General features: G+C 33.6%; 2 protein-coding genes across 6 annotated transcripts in view; both read left to right on the top strand.

Moving 5' to 3' along the window:
- Window positions 1–1,589: 1,589 nt before the first annotated feature.
- Window positions 1,590–6,946, top strand: LOC110103143 (40S ribosomal protein S12). Its single transcript, XM_020831734.2, has 4 exons — window positions 1,590–1,741; window positions 4,654–4,939; window positions 6,453–6,518; window positions 6,619–6,946. The coding sequence occupies exons 1-4, from the start codon at window positions 1,737–1,739 to the stop codon at window positions 6,676–6,678; spliced, it is 417 nt and encodes a 138-aa protein (XP_020687393.1). The 5' UTR covers window positions 1,590–1,736; the 3' UTR covers window positions 6,679–6,946.
- A 1,689-nt stretch (window positions 6,947–8,635) lies between these two features.
- LOC110103122 (FH protein interacting protein FIP2) overlaps window positions 8,636–23,526 on the top strand; it is a 49,058-nt gene continuing 34,167 nt past the window's right edge. The window contains exons 1-7 of one of the 5 annotated variants that reach the window (XM_028701367.1): window positions 8,657–8,787; window positions 10,104–10,178; window positions 11,149–11,258; window positions 11,550–11,664; window positions 17,820–17,975; window positions 21,187–21,270; window positions 21,583–21,629. In XM_028701367.1, coding sequence (XP_028557200.1) covers window positions 11,161–11,258; window positions 11,550–11,664; window positions 17,820–17,975; window positions 21,187–21,270; window positions 21,583–21,629 — 500 coding nt within the window. In that variant the 5' untranslated portion in view covers window positions 8,657–8,787; window positions 10,104–10,178; window positions 11,149–11,160. Of the gene's footprint in view, window positions 8,788–10,103; window positions 10,179–11,148; window positions 11,259–11,529; window positions 11,665–17,819; window positions 17,976–21,186; window positions 21,271–21,582; window positions 21,630–23,526 lie in introns of all 5 variants that reach the window. The other 4 variants (XM_028701366.1, XM_020831698.2, XM_020831695.2 and 1 more) reach the window with 4 other exon arrangements.

Here is a 23,526-nt window from a genome sequence, read left to right as displayed (position 1 = left end):
ATTAGACCCTTTGATTTTTCCCTTCCTATTTTTCGCGTAATTTTTTTTTTATATAGCTACTTTTATCTATATGCGCTACAATTTTGTACAATGTTGAGATGTAAAAAAGAACATTGCATTATTGGGAATGCTTTCAAATGTGTGAGAAATTAGACGCGAGAGTCAGACTCTCTGAGATGCTGCAAGTGAGAAGGCAAAAGTTACGATTTACATTTTTTTATGTCTCTCTCTCTCTCGATTTCTCTTTGCATCATAAAACAAATGAATTAAGAATCCTCTTCTTTTATCTCTTGATTCCGTTTAAACTCGTATAACAAATGAACTATGACTCCACTTTTTCTACTAATAATTGTAAAGATAAATTAGAAATAGATAATAAAGATGAAGTTAATGTAAAAGGGTACAAGTTTTCATATTCTCCTTCTCCAGCTTTTGCGTGTCAATCTTTGACGTGACCCAAAAATCCAACTAGAATCCGACCAGAAATTTTTTGGTTAGGGTCAACCCGCTTGTCAAACATGTCGAGTTTTGGGTTCAAGGAACTGAACTGTTTCAAAAATTGAGTTGGGTTCGGGTTGATCCGGAAACCCGAGATTGACCCGGAACTGACTTACATTTTTGAGAATTTCCCGGAATCCGCTGTAACTCTGTAACACAAAATCCTGGATTTGCAATCCTGCTAACCCGGTTCCCTGCTGGCTTGCCCACACTCACAACTAGCGAGTCAAGCGGTCGTCCACCTCTCTCGCCGTCCCACCATCCCGCCGTCCGGCACTCCTTTTGCCCAGGCCGCTCCGGCACTCCACCAGCCTAGGCCGCTCCGCCACTCCTCCAGCACAAGTATTCTTCTTTTAACATGTCGCTGCCGATGTCCTGAAGAACCAGGCCACTCCTCCAGCCCAAGCTGCTACCTGCGTCGCCTCACCGGCATTCATTTTGACTTGCTGGATCAGAAGTAAAGAAGGGTTGGTGGGTCGGGTCGGATTGACCCGAATCCGAAGCGGGTAAAGTTCAGGTCAGATCAACTTATGTCGGGTTAGTTTCGAGTTGGATCCAAACCCGACCTGTGACCCAATTTTTACAGCCCTACTCCGGCTTGCACTATGAATTAATGCTTATCTTCATCTTTTATTATAGACATTTAAATAAGTTATTTTTCTTGTAGATAAAATAGATATAGATAAATTTTAAATTTGGGCTATGAAAGGTTATCATTTTTGACACGTTATGATATTTAAAGGATGAGATTTCTTATCAGAAGAATCTCAAGCAATATAGTTTAAGCATTTAATAATTAAATTGATAAAATTAAATTAGAAAGTTGAAAATTCCATTCTTATATGCTAATTATTTCATGATGCAATTAATAATGTATAATGTATATTTAAAATTAAAATTATCAAATTAAATAAAAATAATCACATATTACTTTTATAATTGTAGTTTAAATTAGTGTGTGTTTATATTTATAATTACATTCAGATTTATTTTTTAAAAGCTATATTTATAATTTTTCTTAGCTTAAAAAATAATTCTTAAAAGCGTGTACTAAAAATATTTGCCATCGGACGGTTATAACTTATAAGCGGCATAGGCAAATCCTCGATCGTGAAGCCCTTAAATTTTCGCCAAGACTCCGTCCCAAACCCTAGCTTGAACCAGAACTTGAGAGCGCGCCGTTCGTCTCTCCCGCCTCCACTGAATCTTCTAAATCTCGCGGAAACGTAATCGCAGCAATGGCGTAAGCGATCGCAACCTATCCCTGCTCTTTCTACTTCCTCATCACATCTGCACTTTCTCTTGTCTATGTATAGATTTACTTCAGCAATATCTCAGCTCCTGACATTCGAATAACGATTTCTTTGACTCTCCAGAGTTTTCTCTTGTTATTTGTAATGCTTGGTCTTCGAATTGAGTTGTATCTGATGGGTATGGGAAAGCTCCTGCATGATGGTTGAGATCTTGTTTGCCATGAAACGGGTTTGGATCGTACATGAATAGAGATAAATATTAGATTTTAATTGGAGTTTAATAAATATTAGAAATTACTATCCACATGGAATACAGATCGTGTTATTAGGCAATGAGAGATGCACAGCTTACTCATTTAAATGTATCCCGTCTCTGCACGCCCCCTTTTTGCTTTTGATGTAAATCAAATTCCACGCTTTCACAGAGCTACAGTAATGATTGATGATTAGACAAGTTTGTTTTACTTTTGCTAAACTAACCAACTATTGAAGATATATTTGCTTAACTATGAATATAGGAAAGTATGTTGTCATTTGAAGTTATAATGTGTGCTCATCAAATTGAACAGCAATTTACTTTTAAAGTTTAATTATTTTGTTACTTGAATGAGTCTGTTTGTTATCAGAGATTCAATTGAATATGCACACAATTTTGTTTGAATGGTGTTTGTCATTTATCAATGTCCCACATGAGAATGTTTGTATTGATTTTTCTTGTTATATTCTTTTTTTCTTTCTTATATCACGGTTTTTGAAGGAATGTAGTCAATGTGGTGAAAGAGTGAAGCGTGTTAGTCCTTTTTTTCCTCTTATTTTTCTCAGGACAATGAAGCTGTACATTTAATTTTGTAGGATAGCCACTATCTAAATTTATATCACAACATTAAAACATTAATGCATCTCTATTTTTTATGAAGCAATTTAACAAGAAGTTGGAATCACAAGAACTTGTTTTTCTCTATTATATTGGCATACAAAAGTGTATGCTGGTAAAGCTTAGTGACTTGCTAAATTGGGTTGTCGATGGGTTATTATAAAAGCCTGTGTGTGGTGATTCTATTTTGATTAATCTATTCCAAGTTTGGTTTATCCTAGAGTTTAATATAGAGTGTGCATCATATGATTACAACAACAACATCAAACATTTATCCTACTATGTGGGGTCGGCTACATGAATTCTTTTTCTCCATTGTGTCCTATTAAATGTCAAATTCTCGTTTAAATCTAATAAACAAAGGTCATTCCTAATATTTTCTAACCAAGTCTTTTCAGGTATGCATTTACCTTTTTTAACATAAGTCAAATATAATACATCTACTCTCCTAACCGGGTCATCGGAATGCCGTCGTTTTATGTGATTAAACCATCTAAGGTGACTCTCTCTAATCTTATCTTCTACTGGAGCTACTCCAACCTTTTCACGTATATGCTCATTTTGTATCATATCTCTAAGGGTAAAGCCACTCATCCACCTGAGCATCCTCATCTCTGCCACTCTTAACTTAGTGTTATGCTTCTCTTTTAATGGCCAACATTCGACACCATAAAACATTTCAGGCATCACCACCATCTTATAGAATTTTCCCTTAAGTTTGAGGGGTACTTTTCTATCACACAACAAGCCTGATGCATTCCTCCACTTCAACCATCCAACTTGAATTTTACTGATAATATCCCCATTTATTTCACCACCACTCTGAATAATAGATCTAAGATATCTAAACCGTGTACTCTTATTAATGACTTGATCGCCCAAAGTCACAATCCCCTCACTAGGTCTTTTACTACTAAAATTACACTCCATATGTTCTGTTTTAGATATACTCAAGCGAAAACCTTTAGACTCTAAGTTTGACCTCCATACTTCAAGTTTACCTTCAACTTCCTCTCTAGTCTTATCAACAAGAAGAAAAATCATGAAGCGTTGAGCTTATTGGGACGTAACGCTGCTAGCTATAGTGTTTTCAGATGTACTTGCCAACACTTATGTTGAAACCAATTCTGATTAAACTAGATGACAAACTATCGTACAAGCATCTAGCATTTTATGTGTTGATTTCCATTTTTAAAACAAATACAGACAAATAATTATGGAATTGTTATTTTATTTTAGTGAAATGCTTGCAAAATGATCGCATTCGTATCAAACTAGTTGATGAGCTATATTGATCAAGCATCTTGTGCTTGATGTTTTGAATTCAATTTCAAAACAATTAACAACGAATGATTATGGAATTGTTATTGTATTTTTGTGAAATGCTTGCAAAATGATAATTTGATGTATGTATTGAGCTTTGCCTTCTTTGGTAATGCTTATCAGTTTTTTGCTTTTAAATAATCTGACACATTAAAAATTGATTTGCACATGAATCACTTTGTAGCAGTGATTTATTTTTTATGAAGCAATACAACATAACAACATATTGATGAATCCATAGAAGGCCCCTACTTTCTTAAGAGTTGGGTCAGAAGTAACTTCCCATCTAAGGATGATGAGAGGTCATCTATGACTGCAGCTCCCTTTGGCGATGATATGCTTTTTTGTTGTACAGTTCTGCACAAAATAAATTTCTACCCTAAAACACTAATATGCCTTTGAAAGCTAAGCGAAGTGATGCTGATCAGAGGCATTTCTAAATTACTTGTTCAAGCATGTGGCGCACTATATTATACTGAGATACTGTTATGAACTATGTCCTTTAAACAGTAATGAAGTTTTTCCCCCTGTGGTGTGATCTTACAATGTTAACAAGCATATTATAAATTTATCCTACTAAATGAGTTGCTATTAAACTGCCAATCAATAGAGTTTGGCTCTTAAAAATGGTTTCCCCTTATAATTTTCTGCCTTAAATTTTGAGATCTTATTCTCAGTCTTGTTTATTTGATGGCACTATGGCAGGGAAGATGGCCTTCCCACGGAAACACCCGCTTCTGTTCTTGGAGAACCTATGGACCTCATGACGGCACTCCAACTTGTTTTGAGAAAAAGTTTGGCACATGATGGGCTTATTCGTGGACTCCATGAAGCAGCTAAGGCTGTTGAAAAGCACGCCGCACAGCTTTGTGTGCTTGCTGAGGATTGTGATCAACCTGACTATGTTAAGCTGGTCAAGGCTCTCTGTGCAGATCACAATGTCCACTTGGTGACTATTCCAAGTGCCAAAACCTTGGGAGAGTGGGCCGGGGTAAGTGCATTGCTGAAATTTATTTTGAATATTTTTTTGACTAATCATTGATAAATTGCCAACCATTTAGTTTGCATTCCATTTACTGTTGAAGGTTTTTTTTTTGGGTAGAAAAGTCAAGTTTGCATTTTTTTGGCATTATCAATAGCGGTGCGTTTGTTCTGTTATTGAAGGTTGTGAAAACTGAGTTAGAAATAGAAGCGGAAGGAGTAGGTTAAATGGTTCGATTGAGATTGAATCAAATGAAATAATAAATAGTAAATTTATTTAAATAACATAATAATGATATAATAAGCATGTAATAATATAAACTTATAAAATAGAATTCATACACAAATAATATATTTTATAATTTAAAATTTTGACAGATTCAATCTTTAAATTTAATTCACATTTAATATAAAAGTAGTTTATATATAAATTTATAGATTTAATATAAATAAATGTTAATTATGTTTTATGTTTAGATATAATTTGCACCTATAAATTGTATATAAAATTATATTATAAAATTGCATTTGTAAATCCATTTTAGATCATTTATAATAAAAAATAGATAAAAATTAGTTTATTTTATATAAATGAATAAATTAATTAATAAATAGATAAAATTGCATATTATTAACCAAAAAAATTATTCACATTATAAAAAATTAATAAAAATATGTGTTAGAATATGTAGTGTATGTTTTGTGATTTTTAGAACTTCATATTGGTTATTTAGTCCCACATCATTGGGGCACTATGCTTTATATTGTTTATATAGATTTTTCTACACATGAGTAAAGTAGTTACATGGGATGGTGGGTTCATGTGAAAAAATTTGTTTGATGTTTTTTAGCAAATTATTGTTCTAGGAAATAATGCTCATTTTTTATTTAATTAAATTAAAGTTAAATTAATTTATTATGTTAACAAGTTTATATTTTTACATGTTAAATTAGTTTATTTAATTATATTAATGAGATAGCAAATAAATCGTAGCGGTTAATTGATCGGTTTGATACGGGTTGAAATTGGTTTTGGGATAATATCAAATCGTCCGGTCGAGTCTGATTTTTAAAACCATGCTGGTATTTTCCTTTCAAGTTTCCTCAACACTACATTGGGCAAATGATCATACTTTTTCTGGTTAAAGTTTAACTTTTGTACTATTGAAATCTTCCTTATTTGAGAAATTTACATTCATTAATTTAAAACGAACTATCAAACTCTTGGACTTGCATCAGAAAGAGCAAAATCATTTAGAATTTAACTGAGAATGAAATTTTATGATTATGTTGTGCCTGTCAAAATTTGGGTGATGTTATTATAAATACAAGGATTTGTGTGTTATTTTTATAATTGTGAAAGATTTTGGGTTCTATCCGTTATATATTGTTATGCGTTCACTCTCTTATTATTCCTTTTTTCTTCTAAATATGATATTTTAATTGTTATTGCTGCTGTTGTAAGTGCTTTTTCCTGTTCTATTTCATTGGTGGATGAGGATACTCATTTTTGTGTATTACAGCTGTGCAAGATTGATTCAGAGGGAAAGGCAAGGAAAGTCATAGGGTGCTCGTGTGTTGTTGTTAAGGTAAAATAAAATTCTAACCTTCTCCATTAGCTCTAAAAGTTTATTCTTGAGGCTCTGATGCCTGAATTTTCTGAGCATTTAATGTTTTCTGGATTTGCAGGATTATGGAGAAGAATCAGAGGGACTTCATATAGTTCAGGAGTATGTGAAATCTCACTAAATTTCCTGCTTAAAATTATGAGTATTTAGTCGATTCGGGAAGCATCTGTGTCTGGTTTGAAGATTGTTTGTCTAGGTTTTTGCCTTCAATTTTGAATCTTGTAGCGAGACTATATTGGAAACCCTTATTTATTGAAGCTGGTTTTAATTGTAGTTTCATTAACTCTTCAGCTTATGCTGAACTCGTGATGGACTTTGGTCAGTACTTTGTACTTTGTACTACATGAAATATTAAACTTTATGCAGACTTGATGCTCTGAGCATGAAAATTTTATTATGTGCGGGAAAAATCTGTTCGGATTTACAACGCTTTGTAAATACTCATCAAAAGGTAGCAAATATGCATTCATAATTATATTTTTCTTGCCATTTTGTTGAGTATTTGTTAAGGCGTTGCAAAAGGGCAGCAAAAGTGAGGACTGTTTCTAACAAAAATGTTTAGTATAAGAAAGCTGAGTTTTTTGCATGAAAATTTGCTGCTGCTGATGCTTGTTTCATTGTTCATATTAGGGAAAAAATCCTCAAAATTTCTTTTGGAATATCATTCATTTTCTTTTTTTGCATGAAATTGTTAGATATAAACATTGTTATGTGGTAATTTAGCATGACTTAGATTTCGTTTGAGATGATTTTTTTATTGCTTCTTAAAGCAGCTTTTTAGTACATATTTGTACTTTCTAGTACATAAATGTACTAGCAAGCTTCTTTAAGAAACAGTAAGAAAACCATTCAAAATGAAGCCTTAGTTTTCATTTGTCGTTTGTTTCAACACTGATTGAATTCAAATTATAGTTTCTTTTGGGATATTTTTTTATTATTTTATAAAGTGAAAAAAATCAAAATTTTAAAGCGGTTGTAGAATGCAGCTTCTTAGTATAATTATTTGATTTCAAGCCTTTTATGATTTGTCATTTTTTTATGCTTCAAGTGAAAATATCCATGTGAAAAGCTTAACAGCCTAAATCTAATATCTTCCTTTTGTTCTCCTGTTGCGCTTAACTATACTCTGTAGCTTCTACGACATGCTTTGTATGAGTATTATGCACTTATAAAATCATATTCCCACAATTTTCCATCATATTCCCACAATAATAAAATTTAGGGTCTGTTTTGAAATAGTTATTTTATTATTTTATTTATCATACAATAATTATTATTATTTATTGCTTTCTTATTATTTTTTTAGATTTTTTCAGGATGAAAGTTTATTTTTTACAATTAAAATAGTTAAGTTATTCATTCCATAATAATTTTACAAAAAAATTATAAAATATTACAATCATCCTAAAGAAATTTAGACTAAACATAAAATATAACTTTAAAAAATTATTCTTTTCAATTTTCATTGCTTTCGAATATAATGTTAAATTATTAATAATTTGTAAGGACCAGTAATTAACTAATTATATATGCTCATGATTTACAAAGTTTTTTATTTACATTGTAGAACAATTAATACTTGTTTAATTGGTAAAACTTCTGCCAGCTTCATATTTCTATATAAAAAATTAGCAGTTCAAAATTTTACAAATAAAAAATAGTAGTTCAAAATTTTACAAATTAAAAATAGTAATTTAATTTATTCTGTAAAAAAAATCATATCAGATATAAATTTGGTAATATTGTTATGATTAAAGAATATTTTTAAGATAAATTTAAAATTTAACAAATAAAATGATAATCTTCATTTTATCGTTTATGTGATTGTAAAATTATTAACATTATTCATATAGCTGTCAATATGCTAAAAATATTTATTAATACTGTCAACTTATCTTTTTTTTTTTTACTTTCATATGACATCAAAGCCCATAAATTATTATATTTATTTATTAAAACTTTTTATCAAAAAGGAGTAAATTATTATATTTTTGAGATTTCATAATCGAAGAATCAATTTATTAAATAATACTCCCGCAGAAGTTTTTGCAATTTTATATACAAATAGAACACTTTTATCAAATTTCAATGAAATTTTTGCATAATAAAAATTGGAAGGCCGCAGAGCGAAGGAAAACCGACGCTGGTTCTTGTGCTGCCTCCGCGCGAGTCGAGTACGCGATGGGATCGAACATAGAGTGTTCTCCTTCGCCGGTCCTCCTCAATATAGGTATCGATCGTACGTTCGACCCCTTTTAAATTCTTAGGATTAGTTTTTACTTGTAATCTCCTTCTATCCACGAGGATGGAAATTGCTTGGGCGTTTTTGATTGGTGCTCAATCTTGACATGGCGAGGATGATTTGAGTTTTTTTTTTTTTCCAATTTTTGAGGGGCGAATTAGCGTTATTAGTACCCTGGCTGATGTATCGTTGGACTGGATGTTTAATTTATTTATTTATGTATTTTCTTTGAGAGTTCCAGTACCCTGCTTGGCCAAGTTTAAAGCTTTCCGAAATGTCTTTCCTTTGTTCTTTATTTTTAAGGCAAGTCAATTGAGGGCAAATCATGAATTTAAGATGGGTTCACTTCAGGTTAGAGAGATTTATGGTCTTACAAGATAATCTGATTTCAGTCGTTAGTTGTGTAGTCTAATTTCTAAAGTTACGCTACTTAGTACATTTGTCCTATTTATATTAATGAAATAAACTTTGAAAGAATGTTTTTGATAGCTATGGTGCCAATGTGTGCCATTGAAGGCAGTCTTTAAGAATACATGTTTCTCTCTTCCGAAATTGCTAAGAATCAAATTATCTGGTTCTGGAAGTCAACTATATTTTAATGCTTGCATTGGTATGTCAATATTGTACCATCTTTGGACTCAATTACAAACGCTTTCTTCTGATACTTACTTCACTATACTCTGGCTACCTGTAGCTTTCACGGAAATATCTCACTACCTATTGATATGGTTGACTTCTATTATTAACTCATTATGTTTGAACATATTTAAATTTTGGGTTGAATTTGATTGGCGGTCCTCTTCAAAGATGGTTTCCTTATCTGCGCTAAATTAGAAATAATTCTCTTAAAACCTTAAAAAACTTGGTTTCTTATAAATTAGCAATGATTATCATAATAAATTTGTCTTATATGGTTGTTATGAAAAAAATAAAGAACTAGTAGATCTTTTGGATTTGTATAGCTCTTTGTCATCTTTTTAAGTGGGCTATTAATGTTATTCTAACAATTAAATCCATCAACCCCGATGATAAAATGGATTTATGAGACATTTATGAATTAGAAAAGTCTATGTGAAGCCATTTAACTAAAATGAGTTTGAAGTGTCTTCCATATTGCATTCAATTTAGACATTTAGGAAATTCTTGACTTTAAATAGAATGATAAATAAAGAATGACCTTTGCTAGTATAATCTAATCAAAATTTTAAAATCTGCAACCTAAATTTGGAAATCTGTCATTGATCTAATTTAAATACATCTACTGGTGATTTAAAAAGCATTCCTTTGCTGATTTGAAATTGCAGAAGCTTGGGGTCAAACTCCATTCTGAATTGAATTCAGCTTTGGGAAGAGAGGAAATGTTGGCTTCATGACATGTGGTAGATACTATGCACTTTGAATTTCACTGATGAATAAAATAAAATTGTAAATCGATGAAATTCCAGGAGAAATAATAATTGGGCTGATATTTTTGACTTCGGGTTTGTACAATAAAGCATTAATTTGATTCAGGTTATGTTCACATACCTATTGAGCAATTCCATAAAGTACCCTAATGAAAAGAGAGCATCATAAAGATTAAATGTCATCATGAATACTCTTGGTGTTTCCCTCTTCAAGCTTACTAAATTTCTTACAACAATTTATTCATTCTAACAGTTGTATTTGTAATCAATTCCAACATTGTTTGTACTGCTTGTTTTGTGTCTTTCCATGTACCTCTTAGCCTTTTGTGTATTTTATCTTTCCAACTAGTAATTAATAATTTTCTATCTACAAAACATGGAATCTCATACTATTCTTATAAATCACTTGCTTATATCTTTTACAAAATACTAATTTGCATTTTGTACCATATTACAAAAATACTATTTCTCTTTTTACATAGCAGAATCATATGAAGTTGTCTAAGCGTTGGACGCTGGTGTTGATAACCTTGGGCATCACTTGCCTTTTAGGTCCCAATTATTTTCCATATTAACATAGGGAAGACTATTTTTGCATCATGCATTTTTATTTTACTTTTATATCCATATTATTGCTTTTTGCATTTGAGGGTTGGGGGAGGGAATATTCCAGGGTTGCATCAGTGATACCAAACCAAGAGGATTGCTTGTCCACAGTAGTAGAACTTGTTGCCCTCCTTCCTAGAATGTTACTTATATTTTGAAAGCTTTTTGTTTTTAAAACATCTATTCCCTGCTTCCTCTTCTATGGTTAGGAAGAATTCTCACACGTTATATACAAGCTGCTACTATAATGGCAGTATTAATTATTCTCCTCTAATCACAACTACTTTATGTTTATGATGTTCCATTTGGTGATGATTTACCCTTAAAATGTTCATAGGGGGGAAGAAATATGCGACTACAGTTGATACTCTTACTCAACGTGAGCCTTATTCAATGCTTGCAGCAATGTTTAGCGGAAGACATAATGTTTGCCGAGATTCCGAAACGGTAAATGACGAAGCATTAGTCGATTTTCCTTTCATATAGAATACTCCTTTTGATGCAATATAAGAGTACCATACTTTTTTCTTGATTGTAAAATGTGTCTTGTTCGAGGTTCTTTAACTATTATTTATTTATTTATTGTATTCTAATACATAAAATTATAATTATTTTGAGGTTATGAGCTAAATAAATTTGCAATTGTAAATTAAGTTATTGTACTTGCGAAGTTGTTGGAACCTAGTTTTATTCCTTGGTAATACTGAAATTTTTGCAGGGAATGGTGTTTGTTGATAGGGATGGTAAACAGTTCCGGCACATACTGAATTGGCTAAGAGATGGGATCCTTCCTACACTTACGAACGTGGAGTATCAAGAACTACTTCGAGAAGCAGAATACTATCAATTGCTGGTAAATAATGATATTAGTTTTTTTTTTTGGTTCATTTCATGAGAATTTTCCTACTCATATATTCTTACAAGTCTTCGTCAATTTGAGGATTTTGTCATTATCTTGCATGTATCTATTGGAGAATATGCTAGGTTTTAGCTTATTATCAAGATTGGACATAAATATGGTTGAATATTCTTTGTAAAACATAGAACAATACATGTGTAGCACTAAAATTTTGTACATTAACAAAATATCATCAGCTACTTTCATTTACAATAATACCGCCCAAATTTCGTGGCACTACAAAACCCCAGCCCATATTTTTCTTTCATTAAATTCTCAAGGAGGGCACACCGGAAGATGCAAATACATGGGTTTGATAGCTCATTTTCTTAAGTGTAGTGTTAAATTTGCGTTTAAGAAAGATTTTAGTAGCATGTTCATATTAATTTTGTTTTTCTATAAAAAAAAATGAAGCAATAACTTTATTTATAGCAATTTGAAGTAGATATGTGGGTAGAAAAGTTTATGTTTTACAAGGTGTGATCCATTTAGGCAGTTCCACTAGTTTAGAACAAATCAATAGGTTTAAGAGTGTTTCAATTGAAATCATGCTGATCCCACTTATACTTGGTAGGATGAGAAAATTGTGAGTGTGTAACTCAACATAGCATACATATAGTTACTATTGATAACATTCTCACTTCTTACCCTGTTCTTGTGTTGCCTCATCTATGCATATTGTTGTACCCTTAACATCTTCTTTCTTGTCCATTTTCTTTACAGTTATTGTTGCTTGATCAACCATTGGCTATTGTTTCTAAAGGCATCATATTGTCATAGACGCTGATGGCATCACTAGTGTCGCTGGTCTCTTATTTAGTGGTGTTTTCATTGCTCTCTCTTCACATCATGGCTTTGCTATCTTATAAGGAAGAATAGTGCAGGAAAGGAAAGGCATATAGTCTAGGCATAAAGAAAGGTAAGAGAAGATTAGGCAGGAAGGTAATGGAGAATTAGATAGGATTAAGACAATATATTTTCTGTACAAGTGAGATGGGAACATCAAGTTGACATCAACGCCTTTCTTCTTTTTCTTTGTATGCTGGAAAGAAAAGATGATGATAATAAGCCCTTTTAGTTTCAGTATTCAGCATTAAGATCCACTATCTAATCCAATAATTCTTGAAGTTTCAAATTTTAATTATCAATTTACTAGTAACTATCTCACTATCCACTTAATTTATTTTTGTGTAATATTGATCTAAGAAAATGAAAGAAAAAAGGAAAAAGAAATGAAACTATTAACCAAAAAGATGTTTTAAATCATTGTAACTATTAGAACTGTTTGATATGAAAATCAAACCAAACTTTAAAACTTGATAAAAATTGTAACAAATAGCTATACATGAAATCAAAATTTAAGTAGGTAATTTCATTGTTTAAGTGTAGTAAAGTCAAAATCTACTTTGATTAGTAATATTAAAGAGATTGCTATAGAAGATTTAGGAAAGTACAAAAGGAAATTCTACATAAAAAGTCTGGGCGGTTGATAGGAAGTAGATGCAATTTTCTCGAAATTAGTGAATGGCGATAAGAAAGTAGGAAGAAAAACACACCAAAACTATTTTTATTACAAGATATATGAAAGAAAATAGCAAGATATAGTTGGATCTTCGAGAAAATTGGCTCTCCCAAATCCCTAACCGTTGGCTAGAGCCCAAATAACCTAAGAATAAACTAAATTCAACAAACTCCCAAAAATATTCTGAAATCATCCTATTGTTAGCCTTAAATAGGCTCCCAAATTCCCTCCCAAATCAGCCCCCTTTCCCTAAATAATTCCCTTTCAGATTTGAATTCAAATTAGATTTATTTTCCTAATTAATTCTCTCCGAATTATAATTAAAACTTTCCTAAACAATCCCACTTAATTTCTCCTTTTCCCTAAATAATTCCCTCTTAAATTTTGAATTCAAATTAGATCTCTTGCTTAAATAATTTCTTCTCAATTATAATTTAAACATTCCTAAATAATTCACCTTTGATTAAGAACCTTCCTAAACAGTTCCCTCTTGATTAGACAACTTCTTGATTCCCTCCCATTCATATTAGTCGGTCCATCAATACTCCCCTCCCAAAGTGTCACCTTGTCCTCAAGGTGGAATGAAGAAAATTGCTACTGTAACACTTGACTAATAGCATTGGACTGAAAAATTGATTGACATTGGGTCGAATGATCCCTTTCTCCAGCATCTCCCTAATCAATCTCTCGATCTCATCATTCTAGATTTGGGGATGACGGTACAGATGAAAACAGATAGGTGAGACTCTTTCCTTCAAGATGATAGCATGCTCACATTCCTATGGAGGAGGTAACCCCTGAATTGGCTGGAACATATCTCGATATTGCTGTAGGAGTGACTGAACCATGTATGGTGCTTCTATCTTCTCCCCATCTTCTTCTCCTTCCCAGCTTTTCAGCTCCATCAAAGATCCCACTCCTTCACTCTTTGCCCTCCTTGGAAGTGGCTCCAAAGATGACATCTCCTCTTATTCCCCCAAAATTTCTACCTCCCTCGATCCTCCCTCATCGTCCCTATATTAGAGTTTCCCCCACTTTCTAGTCTAATCAACGGTGCTCTCGCCTCCGATGTTGTCGATTGGGTATGAAGCTCCAATAGTTTCCTTATCAATTCTTCTAAGTTGGAAAACTATTCCTCCATTGATGTCATTCTATCCTCAAACGCCGATTTGTATTGGCCAACTTTTTCTTTAAGACACTCTTATAAGGCATCAAATTTCTTTGTTGCCATAGGTCCCAAAAATTGCTTTGATACCACTTTGATAGGAAGTGGATGCAATTTCCTCGAAGTCAGTGAACGCAATAAGAAATTAGAAAAAAAAATACACCAAAACTATTTTTATTACAAGATTGTGAAAGAAAAAAACAAGATATAGATTGATCTTCAATTGGAGAGGAAGATCCGGCTCTTCCAAATCCGTCACTGCTGGCTAGAGCCCAAATAACATAAGAATAAACTAAATTCAGCAAACTCCTAAAAATATTCTGAAATCACCATATTGTTAGTCTTAAATAGGCTCCCATAATTCCCTCCCAAATCAGTCACTTTCCCTAAATAATTTCCTTTCAGTTTTGAATTCAAATTAGATTTATTTTCCTAATTAATTCTCTCCCAATTATAATTAAAACTTTCCTAAACAATTGCCCCTTAATTCCTCCATCTTTTCCCTAAATAATTCCCTCTTAGATTTTGAATTCAAATTATATCTCTTGCTTAAATAATTCCCTCCCAATTGTAATTTAAATATTCCTAAATATTTTTCTTTTGATTAAGAACCTTCCTAAACAATTCCCTCTTGATTAGGAAATTTTTTGATTCCCTCCCAATCATATCAGCTGGTCCATCGATACTCCCCTTCCAAAGTGCCACCTTGTCCTCAAGGTGGAACGAAGGAAACTGCTACTAAAGCACTTAACTAATAGCATTGAACCAAAAAATTGATTGACACTGGGTCGAATGATCTATTTCTCCAGCATCTCCGTAATCAATCTCTCGATCTCATCATTCTAGATTTGGGGATGACTATACAGACGAAAAACTGATAGGTAAGACTTCTTCGTTCAAGATGATAACATGCTCACATTCCTGTGAAGGAGGTAACCCCTGAACTGGTTGGAACACCTCTCGATACTGTTGTAGGAGTGGCTGAACCATGTATGGTGCTTCTATCTTTTCCCCATCTTCTTCTCATTCCAAACTTTTTAGCTCCATAAAAAATCCCACTTCTTCACCCTTTTCCCTCATTGGAAGTGGCTCCAAAGATGGCATCTCCTCTTCTTCCCCCAAAACTTCCACCTCCTGATCCTTCCTCATTGTCCTTATATTAGGATTTCCCCCACTTCCTACTCCAATCAACAGTGCTCTCGTCTCCGATGTTTTGGTTGGGTGTGAAGCTCCAATAGTTTCCTTACCATTTCTTCTAGGTTGGAAAAATTTTCCTCCATTGATGTCATTCTATCCTTAAATGCTGATTTGAATTGGCCAATTTTTCCTTTTCGATGCTCTTCCAAGGCATCAACTTTCTTTGCCGCCATAGGTCGCAAAAAAGTTCCCTGATAGGAAGTGGATGCAATTTCCTCGAAATCAGCAAACTACAATAATAAATTAGGAAGAAAAACATAACAATTTTATTTTTATTACAAGATATATGAAAGAAAATAGCAAGATATAGTTGGATCTTCAAGTGGAGATGAAGATTTGACTCTCTCAAATCCCTAACCGCCAACTAGAGCCCAAGTAACTTAAGAATAAATTAAATTCAACAAACTCCTAAAAACATTCTGAAATCACCCTTTTGTTAGCCTTAAATAGGCTCTCATAATTCACTCTCAAATTAGCCCCCTTTCCCTAAATAAATCCTGTTGACCTTTGTGTAAAATCCAGAAGAAACAAAGATGAAAATCCAAAAAATCATACCTGCAGACTATCGGAATTATAATTAAAACTTTCCTAAACAACCCCCTCTTGATTCCTCATTTTCCCAAATAATTCCCTCTTAGATTTTGAATTCAAATTAGTTCTCTTGCTTAAATAATTACCTCCTAATTATAATTTAATCATTCTTAAATAATTCCCCTTTGATTAAGAACCTTCCTAAACAATTTCTACTTGATTAGGAAACTTCTTGATTTCCTCCCAGTCAAATCGGCCGGTCTATCAGCGGGTGCATCGTGGAGATAAAAAAATTTTGAAGGAGAAATGTGCTTAAGTAGTAGCAAAAAATAAGTACTTTTTTGGCTTATAATGAATACTAGGAAGTTAGAAGTCTCGCAAAGATGGTAGCGGTCAAAGCAAAAACTAAAGTTTTTTCCAATTTATATGCTATATGCTAAAAGGCTTGATACTATGGAGGAGAAAATTCATTTATAAAATAACTGAAGTAAGATATGAGAAATCTTTTGATTAAGTTTGACGCATTAAACATAATAATATTGATTAAGTTTGACACATTAAGCATAATGATAGTGAATTCTCGATTAAAGATGAACTTGCTAAGGAGAAAAAAAAAACATACCATAAGCTATCACATAAACAATACTATATAAATATTTAAATATGAATTTATATGGATATGGTAAATGTATATATTTATATATTTATAGAAATATTGATAATTTGAGCCAGCTTAAGCCAAAATTCAAGCATGCTGGCAGAATATTTGAAATTAGCCAAAATTCAAGCATGCTGCCAAACATTAGCTCAAAATTCTTTGGGTTGGGATTCAGAATTTAACTCAAGATGGCTTAGTCAATTTTGGAACGACCCAGACTTGAGAAAGTTTAAAATTTCATTTGATATTGCCACCACTAACAATGTTGGACAATGTTTGGCATGCCAACTTTTTTGTTTAAAAACAAAACCTTCTTGGGCAATTTGCTAGCATTTCTGTGACACTATTCATTTCACTTCTTGATATAAAGTGAGCGATACATGAATTATTCTAATAAGTTATTTATCAATCCTATCATATGTGATTTTCTTGCCTTTATTCTCACTCTTCTTCGCTTCTTCTTAATGTCTAATTACCATACTGATCGAATTATGGAATTTGTGCTTCATAGATCACAACTTTCTGTACATACCTAATAAGTCATTCATTTTGTTATATGAAAAGAGGAACTCTTAAAAGAGACATATCAATTGAAGCAATCATGCATTTTAGCATGCCTAACACAAAATTATAAATATCATTCATTCGTCGAAGAAAAAAAAAAAAAGACAAGAATAAGCAATACTAGAATTTCAAGTAGTTTTTTAGATTTCTATTTTCTCAAGTACTGTCATAATCATAATCTGCTAGTAATGTTTATTTTATATTCCATTTATTGATCTTCATGTTTTTAGAAATCTTCTAATTTTAGTTGCATTCCTCGCAATTAGTTTTTTCTATCTTCTATGTATTTCTCATTTACCTTATTTCCGTCCCATATTATAAAGCTCCTTTTTATATACTTTTTTGAATATTACTCCTTCCTCTTTAATTTTTTAAATATATAATGCTTTAATATTTTTTTGTGGTGATGTAGAAGTGATGAAATTTTATGATTTTTTAGATTGTATTCATGTGTTCTAATAATTCTTTTGCAGGAATTGATAAAATATATAAAGTCAAACATGTGCAAGAAGAAGGGTGAAGATATTTTGGAGGCCGAACTTACACGAAAAGAGATAATCAAAATCATCCAGTCTTCTAAAATTAGGTTTAGGGGAGTGAATCTTTCCGGATTAAACCTTTCTAAACTTGTAAGTTTCAAGTCAATTTAGGTCTTATCAAACTTTACAATTACCTTGTCCTATTATTTCTATCTTTCTTTTATTAATGTTGGGCATGCCTTTGAACTTTGAGTGCTTTGTGATGTAGTATGTGTAGAGAAGAGATAGATTGAGACACTTGGGGGGAATCACCTCTTGGGGAATGGGAAACTATGGAGGAAATTGGGGGAACGGAGGAGATCCGAGGGTGAGAAAGCTGAAGATGCTTATTTTGAGGGAGAGGATGCATATGGATGGATATATAAGGTGGAAAGGTGCTTTACCGTCTATTGGTTGACGGAGGAGAAGAGACTGACAGTGGTCGGGATCTGCTTGGAGGTGTAATCGTTGGCATGGTACCAATAGAGGGATACAAGGTGACCACTACAGATTTGGAGGGAGTTTAAGGACCGCTTGTTGGAACATTTTCGAACCAGCAAGGAAGGGGACTTCTATGAGCAGTTCTTTGCTCTAACGCATGAGGGGACGGTGGTGGAGTACCGTGAGCAGTTTGAGTACCTGGCCAACCAACTAGATCGGCCTCCGGAGACTATACTGGAGGGAAACTTTATGAAAGGGCTCAGACTAGAGATTCAAACAGTTGTTAGAGTGATGAGGTCTCGTGATTTGGGAGACACTATGGAGCTAGCCTAATTAGTAGAGGATCTGAGGCACCTGGAGAGAGGAGCCTGAGGCAATAGCTTAGGAGGTTCATACAGGATGCTCACCACCTTTTTGGCATCCAAGAAGCAGACACCGAGTATTCTTAGGGAGACCCTGAAGGAGAAGACTATAGGAGGGAGACCTGGGAAAAACTTCAAGAAGCTCACATAAACTGAGTTATAGGAAAAGGGGGCAAAGGGGTTGTATTTCAGATGTGAGGAGGGTATACACCGGAGCACCGTTTGTGATGATGGGAAATTGAGGAAGGAGCCGTCTTTCCACCTTGCGGACAAGGTAGGTCTTTTAGGGGGGGGGGGGGGGTTTTTTTAGTTTTTTTCTGGGTATTTTTAGACCGGTCCAGAAGGGACCGCCTTTGCTTGAGGAGGAACATGCTTCCTCTTGTTAAGGGGCGAAACAGGCTTCCGCCTGGGTTGTTTTCCTGTCCCTTTGGGTGTGGCCCAAGGGCAATTTTGAATAGGAGACATGGGGGAGGTTAGTAGGGAAATTCAATATAGGAGGGCTGTTTGAGGATTTTGAAAATTATTGTTTGTTCTAAGTTGTTTCCCTAGGGTTAGGGTTATGTCTTTTTTTAATGAATTTAGATTATTCTTAAGGTGATTGGGCTATAGCTGGCGGCTAGAATTTTGAGAGAGCCAGATCTTCCTCTCCAATCGAATATCTATTGTATCTTGTTTGCTTTGCTTCTCTATATCATCAATTAAAAAAGTTTTTTTCTGGGTATTTTTAGACCGGTCCAGAAGGGACCGCCTTTGCTTGAGGAGGAACATGCTTCCTCTTGTTAAGGGGCGAAACAGGCTTCCGCCTGGGTTGTTTTCCTGTCCCTTTGGGTGTGGCCCAAGGGCAATTTTGAATAGGAGACATGGGGGAGGTTAGTAGGGAAAGTCAATATAGGAGGGCTGTTTGAGGATTTTGAAAATTATTGTTTGTTCTAAGTTGTTTCCCTAGGGTTAGGGTTATGTCTTTTTTTATTGAATTTAAATTATTCTTAAGGTGATTGGGCTATAGCTGGCGGCTAGGATTTTGAGAGAGCCAGATCTTCCTCTCCAATCGAATATCTGTTGTATCTTGTTTGCTTTGCTTCTCTATATCATCAATTAAAAAAGTTTTTTTCTGGTTATTCCCCATAGTTCTTCTTGAGAGTTGTGTTTGGGATTGCTGAAATTAAAATTCAGCCAAGGGTTCTTGATTTCTACAAGAACTTCCTAACATTGTATTTTGCATCAAGAGCGTTATCTTCCAAATCCTCTAATTCTCTCATTCCTGAAATCACTCAATCTAATTATTAAGAACTTTTAGTTATATATTTGTTATTCATCAAAATTGAGTTCTAAAAAATCATGAGCTCATGGGGTCAAAATCAATAGTGGATGAGGGTTTTCTTCTCTAGGAGGTTAGTAGAGGAAATCATCAATGTCCATGACTAAAAGTAAGGAAAATAGAATAGAAAGATTTAAGCAATTACAGATCTACGTGCAAGCACAGGCTAGGGGCTTGTAAGATGGTCGTGTATGAGTAGGGCTTATAGGCGTGGCAAGGGTGGTAGTGTGTGAGGGTGCAACGGCATGAGAGAGGAGTGACTCGGTAGATGTTAGATTGTGCATGAGGGACAGGTGAGTAGGAAGTGGCTTCAAGCATGATAGAGGAGTGGGCTTGAGGGAGGATTGGAGGGGGGCAGTGCTTGTGGGCTGTTAATCAGGCATGGTGGAGGGGAGGCCAATCAAGTTGGGGTGGAAGCTAGAGTTCGGCCAACCCTACTTTTATACCATTTTAGAGAGGAAATCACTTGTATATTATTCAATAAGAGGAGCCCTTAATGTTAGTAGGGGAAATGAATGTCAATGTCTGGAGCTGCAACGAAATAAGCATAATCTACTAACTATAAATATAATACTTACCTAAAATAATATGCTAACGCTATCATCAACACTCAGTTAATGTTGTGGGGGGCTTTGCCATTTTCTTTTAATGGAGCTATGATTATTAAAATAGATTATAGATTGAATTATGCCCTGAATTGGCATTTGAAATTGTAGGTCATGTTTCCTTTTTTTTAATTTAAAATTTAAAAATAAAATTTCCTTTATCTTATTAAATGACTTTAGATGGCATATCATCCTACTGAGAAAAGGACAAACTTGACTATAGGTATGGTAAAGTTTGATTTTCATGGAACTTGCTGATTGAACACTCTAAAACTTCTTCCAGTTTGAGATGGTAATTTTAAAACTTTTAGTCTAGGTTTTTTAATGATGACGCTGGAGCATTATCAGTTTTGGACAGAAAATTGCTCGTTCCTTGAATTGGTCAGTATGACCGACATTGCACGCCAAACTGCCTTTAAATTTTATTCTATGGATTTTTTAGTTGTATTATTTGTTTGGTACCTTTGAGCTAGTTTAGTATTCACTGTAATGCAGTGATGAGAGATGCCAACAATTTATTTTGCAGCTAACATGATTTCTATTACGCATGCTGTCTATGCTGTACATTACATGAAGTCTTATTCTTTAAACTGCAGGATTTGACATTTGTAGACCTAAGTTTTGCATGCATTCGGAAGACCACTTTCTCACGTGCAAATCTGCATAAAGCTAAACTTGGGGTAGGTTCTTTAACCAAAAACTTGTTTCACTAGCCTTGCTGAAAATTGTGTAATACAATTTTCTAAGTTGCATCTGTGGTCAAATAATATTCGAAACAAGTGTTGTTCTTCCTCCTAATGTCTTTTTTTTTTTCTCTTCTTCTTACTGTGTTAAGTTTTGATTATCTTAGCTGATACGGCCATGTATTCTTCACCTTGTCTCCAAAGTGAATGAATATTTGTTGCTGTGGGAAAGTGATACTCGGATTATAATAATGGTTTTAGGTTCTACTTCTTTTAGTTTTATACTGACCAATTTTATCTTTTTGATAGGATGTGGAAGGAGAAGGTTCAATATTTCAAGATGCAATTTTGCGCGAGTAAGATATGTTATCAATTAATCAATGTCTGCTCTGTGTGCCACCTTAGCGGTTTTATTTATTTATTTTTTTGCAGCTTTTTTTTTTTTGGTGGGGGGGGGGGGGTGTTAACGTTTAGCTAAGCATTTCTAATAACCCAAAAAATGAACTATTCAAGTACATTTTTCGCCCTCTTTCACAGAAGTAAAGGTTGTGTAGTGCTTTCCTAAAGGTACATTGGAGCAAGCAAGTAATACTTTATTCCTCTCATAGCTTTGGAATTATTTGGATGATGTTAATAGGAGATGGAAATGTCCGGTTGACTGCTCTAGAGATGAATGGCTAGAATGAAGTGAAGGCTCTTGAGGAGGAACTTTTATTCGGTCCAGTGAACGTACGTAGAGCTATGTTCGGCCGGCACTGAGATCGCGCCACGTAGCAGGCACAAAACGAGAAATACCGAGCAAATACTGAGCAATACCAACAATAACGAGAAATATCATTATGTGAAGACAAATACCGAGCAATACCGAGTAATACCGAGTAATACCAAAAAATACCGAGTTTTTTCTAGAAAAACTCGGTATTTTTTAAAAAACTCGGTATTTTTTGGTATTACTCGGTATTGGTCTTTACAGAGCGGTATCTCTCATTATTGTCAAGCAATACCGAGTAAATACCGAGCAAAAACCGAGTAACTCAGTGATGACCGCACGTAGAGCTACATCCGGTTAGAGGACCTAATAAAAGTTCCTTGAGGAGAGCGATGTGGAGGTGTCCTGTATTACTGAAGTGGAATACACACTATACGAAGAGGAGAATGTGGATCTCATGGAGATGAATGAGGCGGAGAGCGATGTTAGAGGTGCTCTATAAAGTAAATGGAAGAAAGTGGTTTGTGTTAGTGGAGACTGGAGAGGTTAGGGGATTAAGTGGGGTTGAAGGATGTTTAGGGAAAAGGAACGACCAGCAATGGTGAATCACACAACAGCCAAGAAGTGATAAAACGAAAATAAATATAATGGGGATTAAGATAACGAATACGAAGTAAGTTTCAAATCTTGATAGAATTATTAATCATCAACATTTAATGAGAGTCTCTAATGAGGCTATTTATAAAAATTTTTACACAGAAAAAAAGACCAACATACCCACAGTACAATAAAAGAACATTTGCAATACTTTTTTTAAAAGTATACAAATTTTTCTTAAAGTTTTATTAATTCAAAGTCACAGATAAGTACAAACAAGGTCAATTATATATCAAATTTGCACATGGGTATAAATTGGATTTTAAAGTTGGAAGCTAGCGGATATTTATTATAAAAGTCACATTATGGGCTTTAATCTATGACCTTAACCATGAAACTATGGAGTATATTACTTGAGCTATAGCTTTTTGGTGAATATAGGCAATAATAGCTCAAGTGACAGCTCTATGGTTTAGAAGATAGTGATTAGAGGTTTGAATCTAGCTTATGGTCTTTTATTAATTAAATATTAATTAGCTCTTTCTGTGGAATTTGATATATAATTGATCTCATGCTCTATTTTCAATTAATAAAATATTTGAGAATAGATCAAATTCTACAAAATATTTTATTTATTAAAAAATTTGGAATATTTTGTTAATAAAATATTTGAGAACACATCTATTCTCAAATATTTTATTAATTGAAAGTAGACATGAGGCTAGTTAAATGTCAAATTTTACGAAAGGTGTAAATGATTATTTAATTTTAAAAAGGTCATAAACTTAGATTCAAACTCTAACCACTATCCTCTAAACCAACGAGCTGCCACTTGAGCTTAAGTTTTTTTGGGGTGTGTGTGTATAGCATGTGTGTGCGCTTGTATTGCCTATGTCACCAATAAGTTCTAGCTCAAGCAATATACTCCATAGCTCTATGGTTAAGGT

This window comes from Dendrobium catenatum, unplaced genomic scaffold, assembly GCF_001605985.2.
Source record: "Dendrobium catenatum unplaced genomic scaffold, ASM160598v2 fragScaff_scaffold_1684, whole genome shotgun sequence".
NCBI lineage: Eukaryota > Viridiplantae > Streptophyta > Magnoliopsida > Asparagales > Orchidaceae > Dendrobium > Dendrobium catenatum.
This window is presented reverse-complemented; position numbering and strand designations above follow the sequence as displayed.

Coding starts and splice junctions, on each gene's coding strand:
- LOC110103143 (XM_020831734.2), top strand. Junction 4,940..6,452: donor CCTTGGGAGAGTGGGCCGGG/GTAAGTGCATTG, acceptor TGTGTATTACAG/CTGTGCAAGATTGATTCAGA. Junction 6,519..6,618: donor GCTCGTGTGTTGTTGTTAAG/GTAAAATAAAAT, acceptor CTGGATTTGCAG/GATTATGGAGAAGAATCAGA.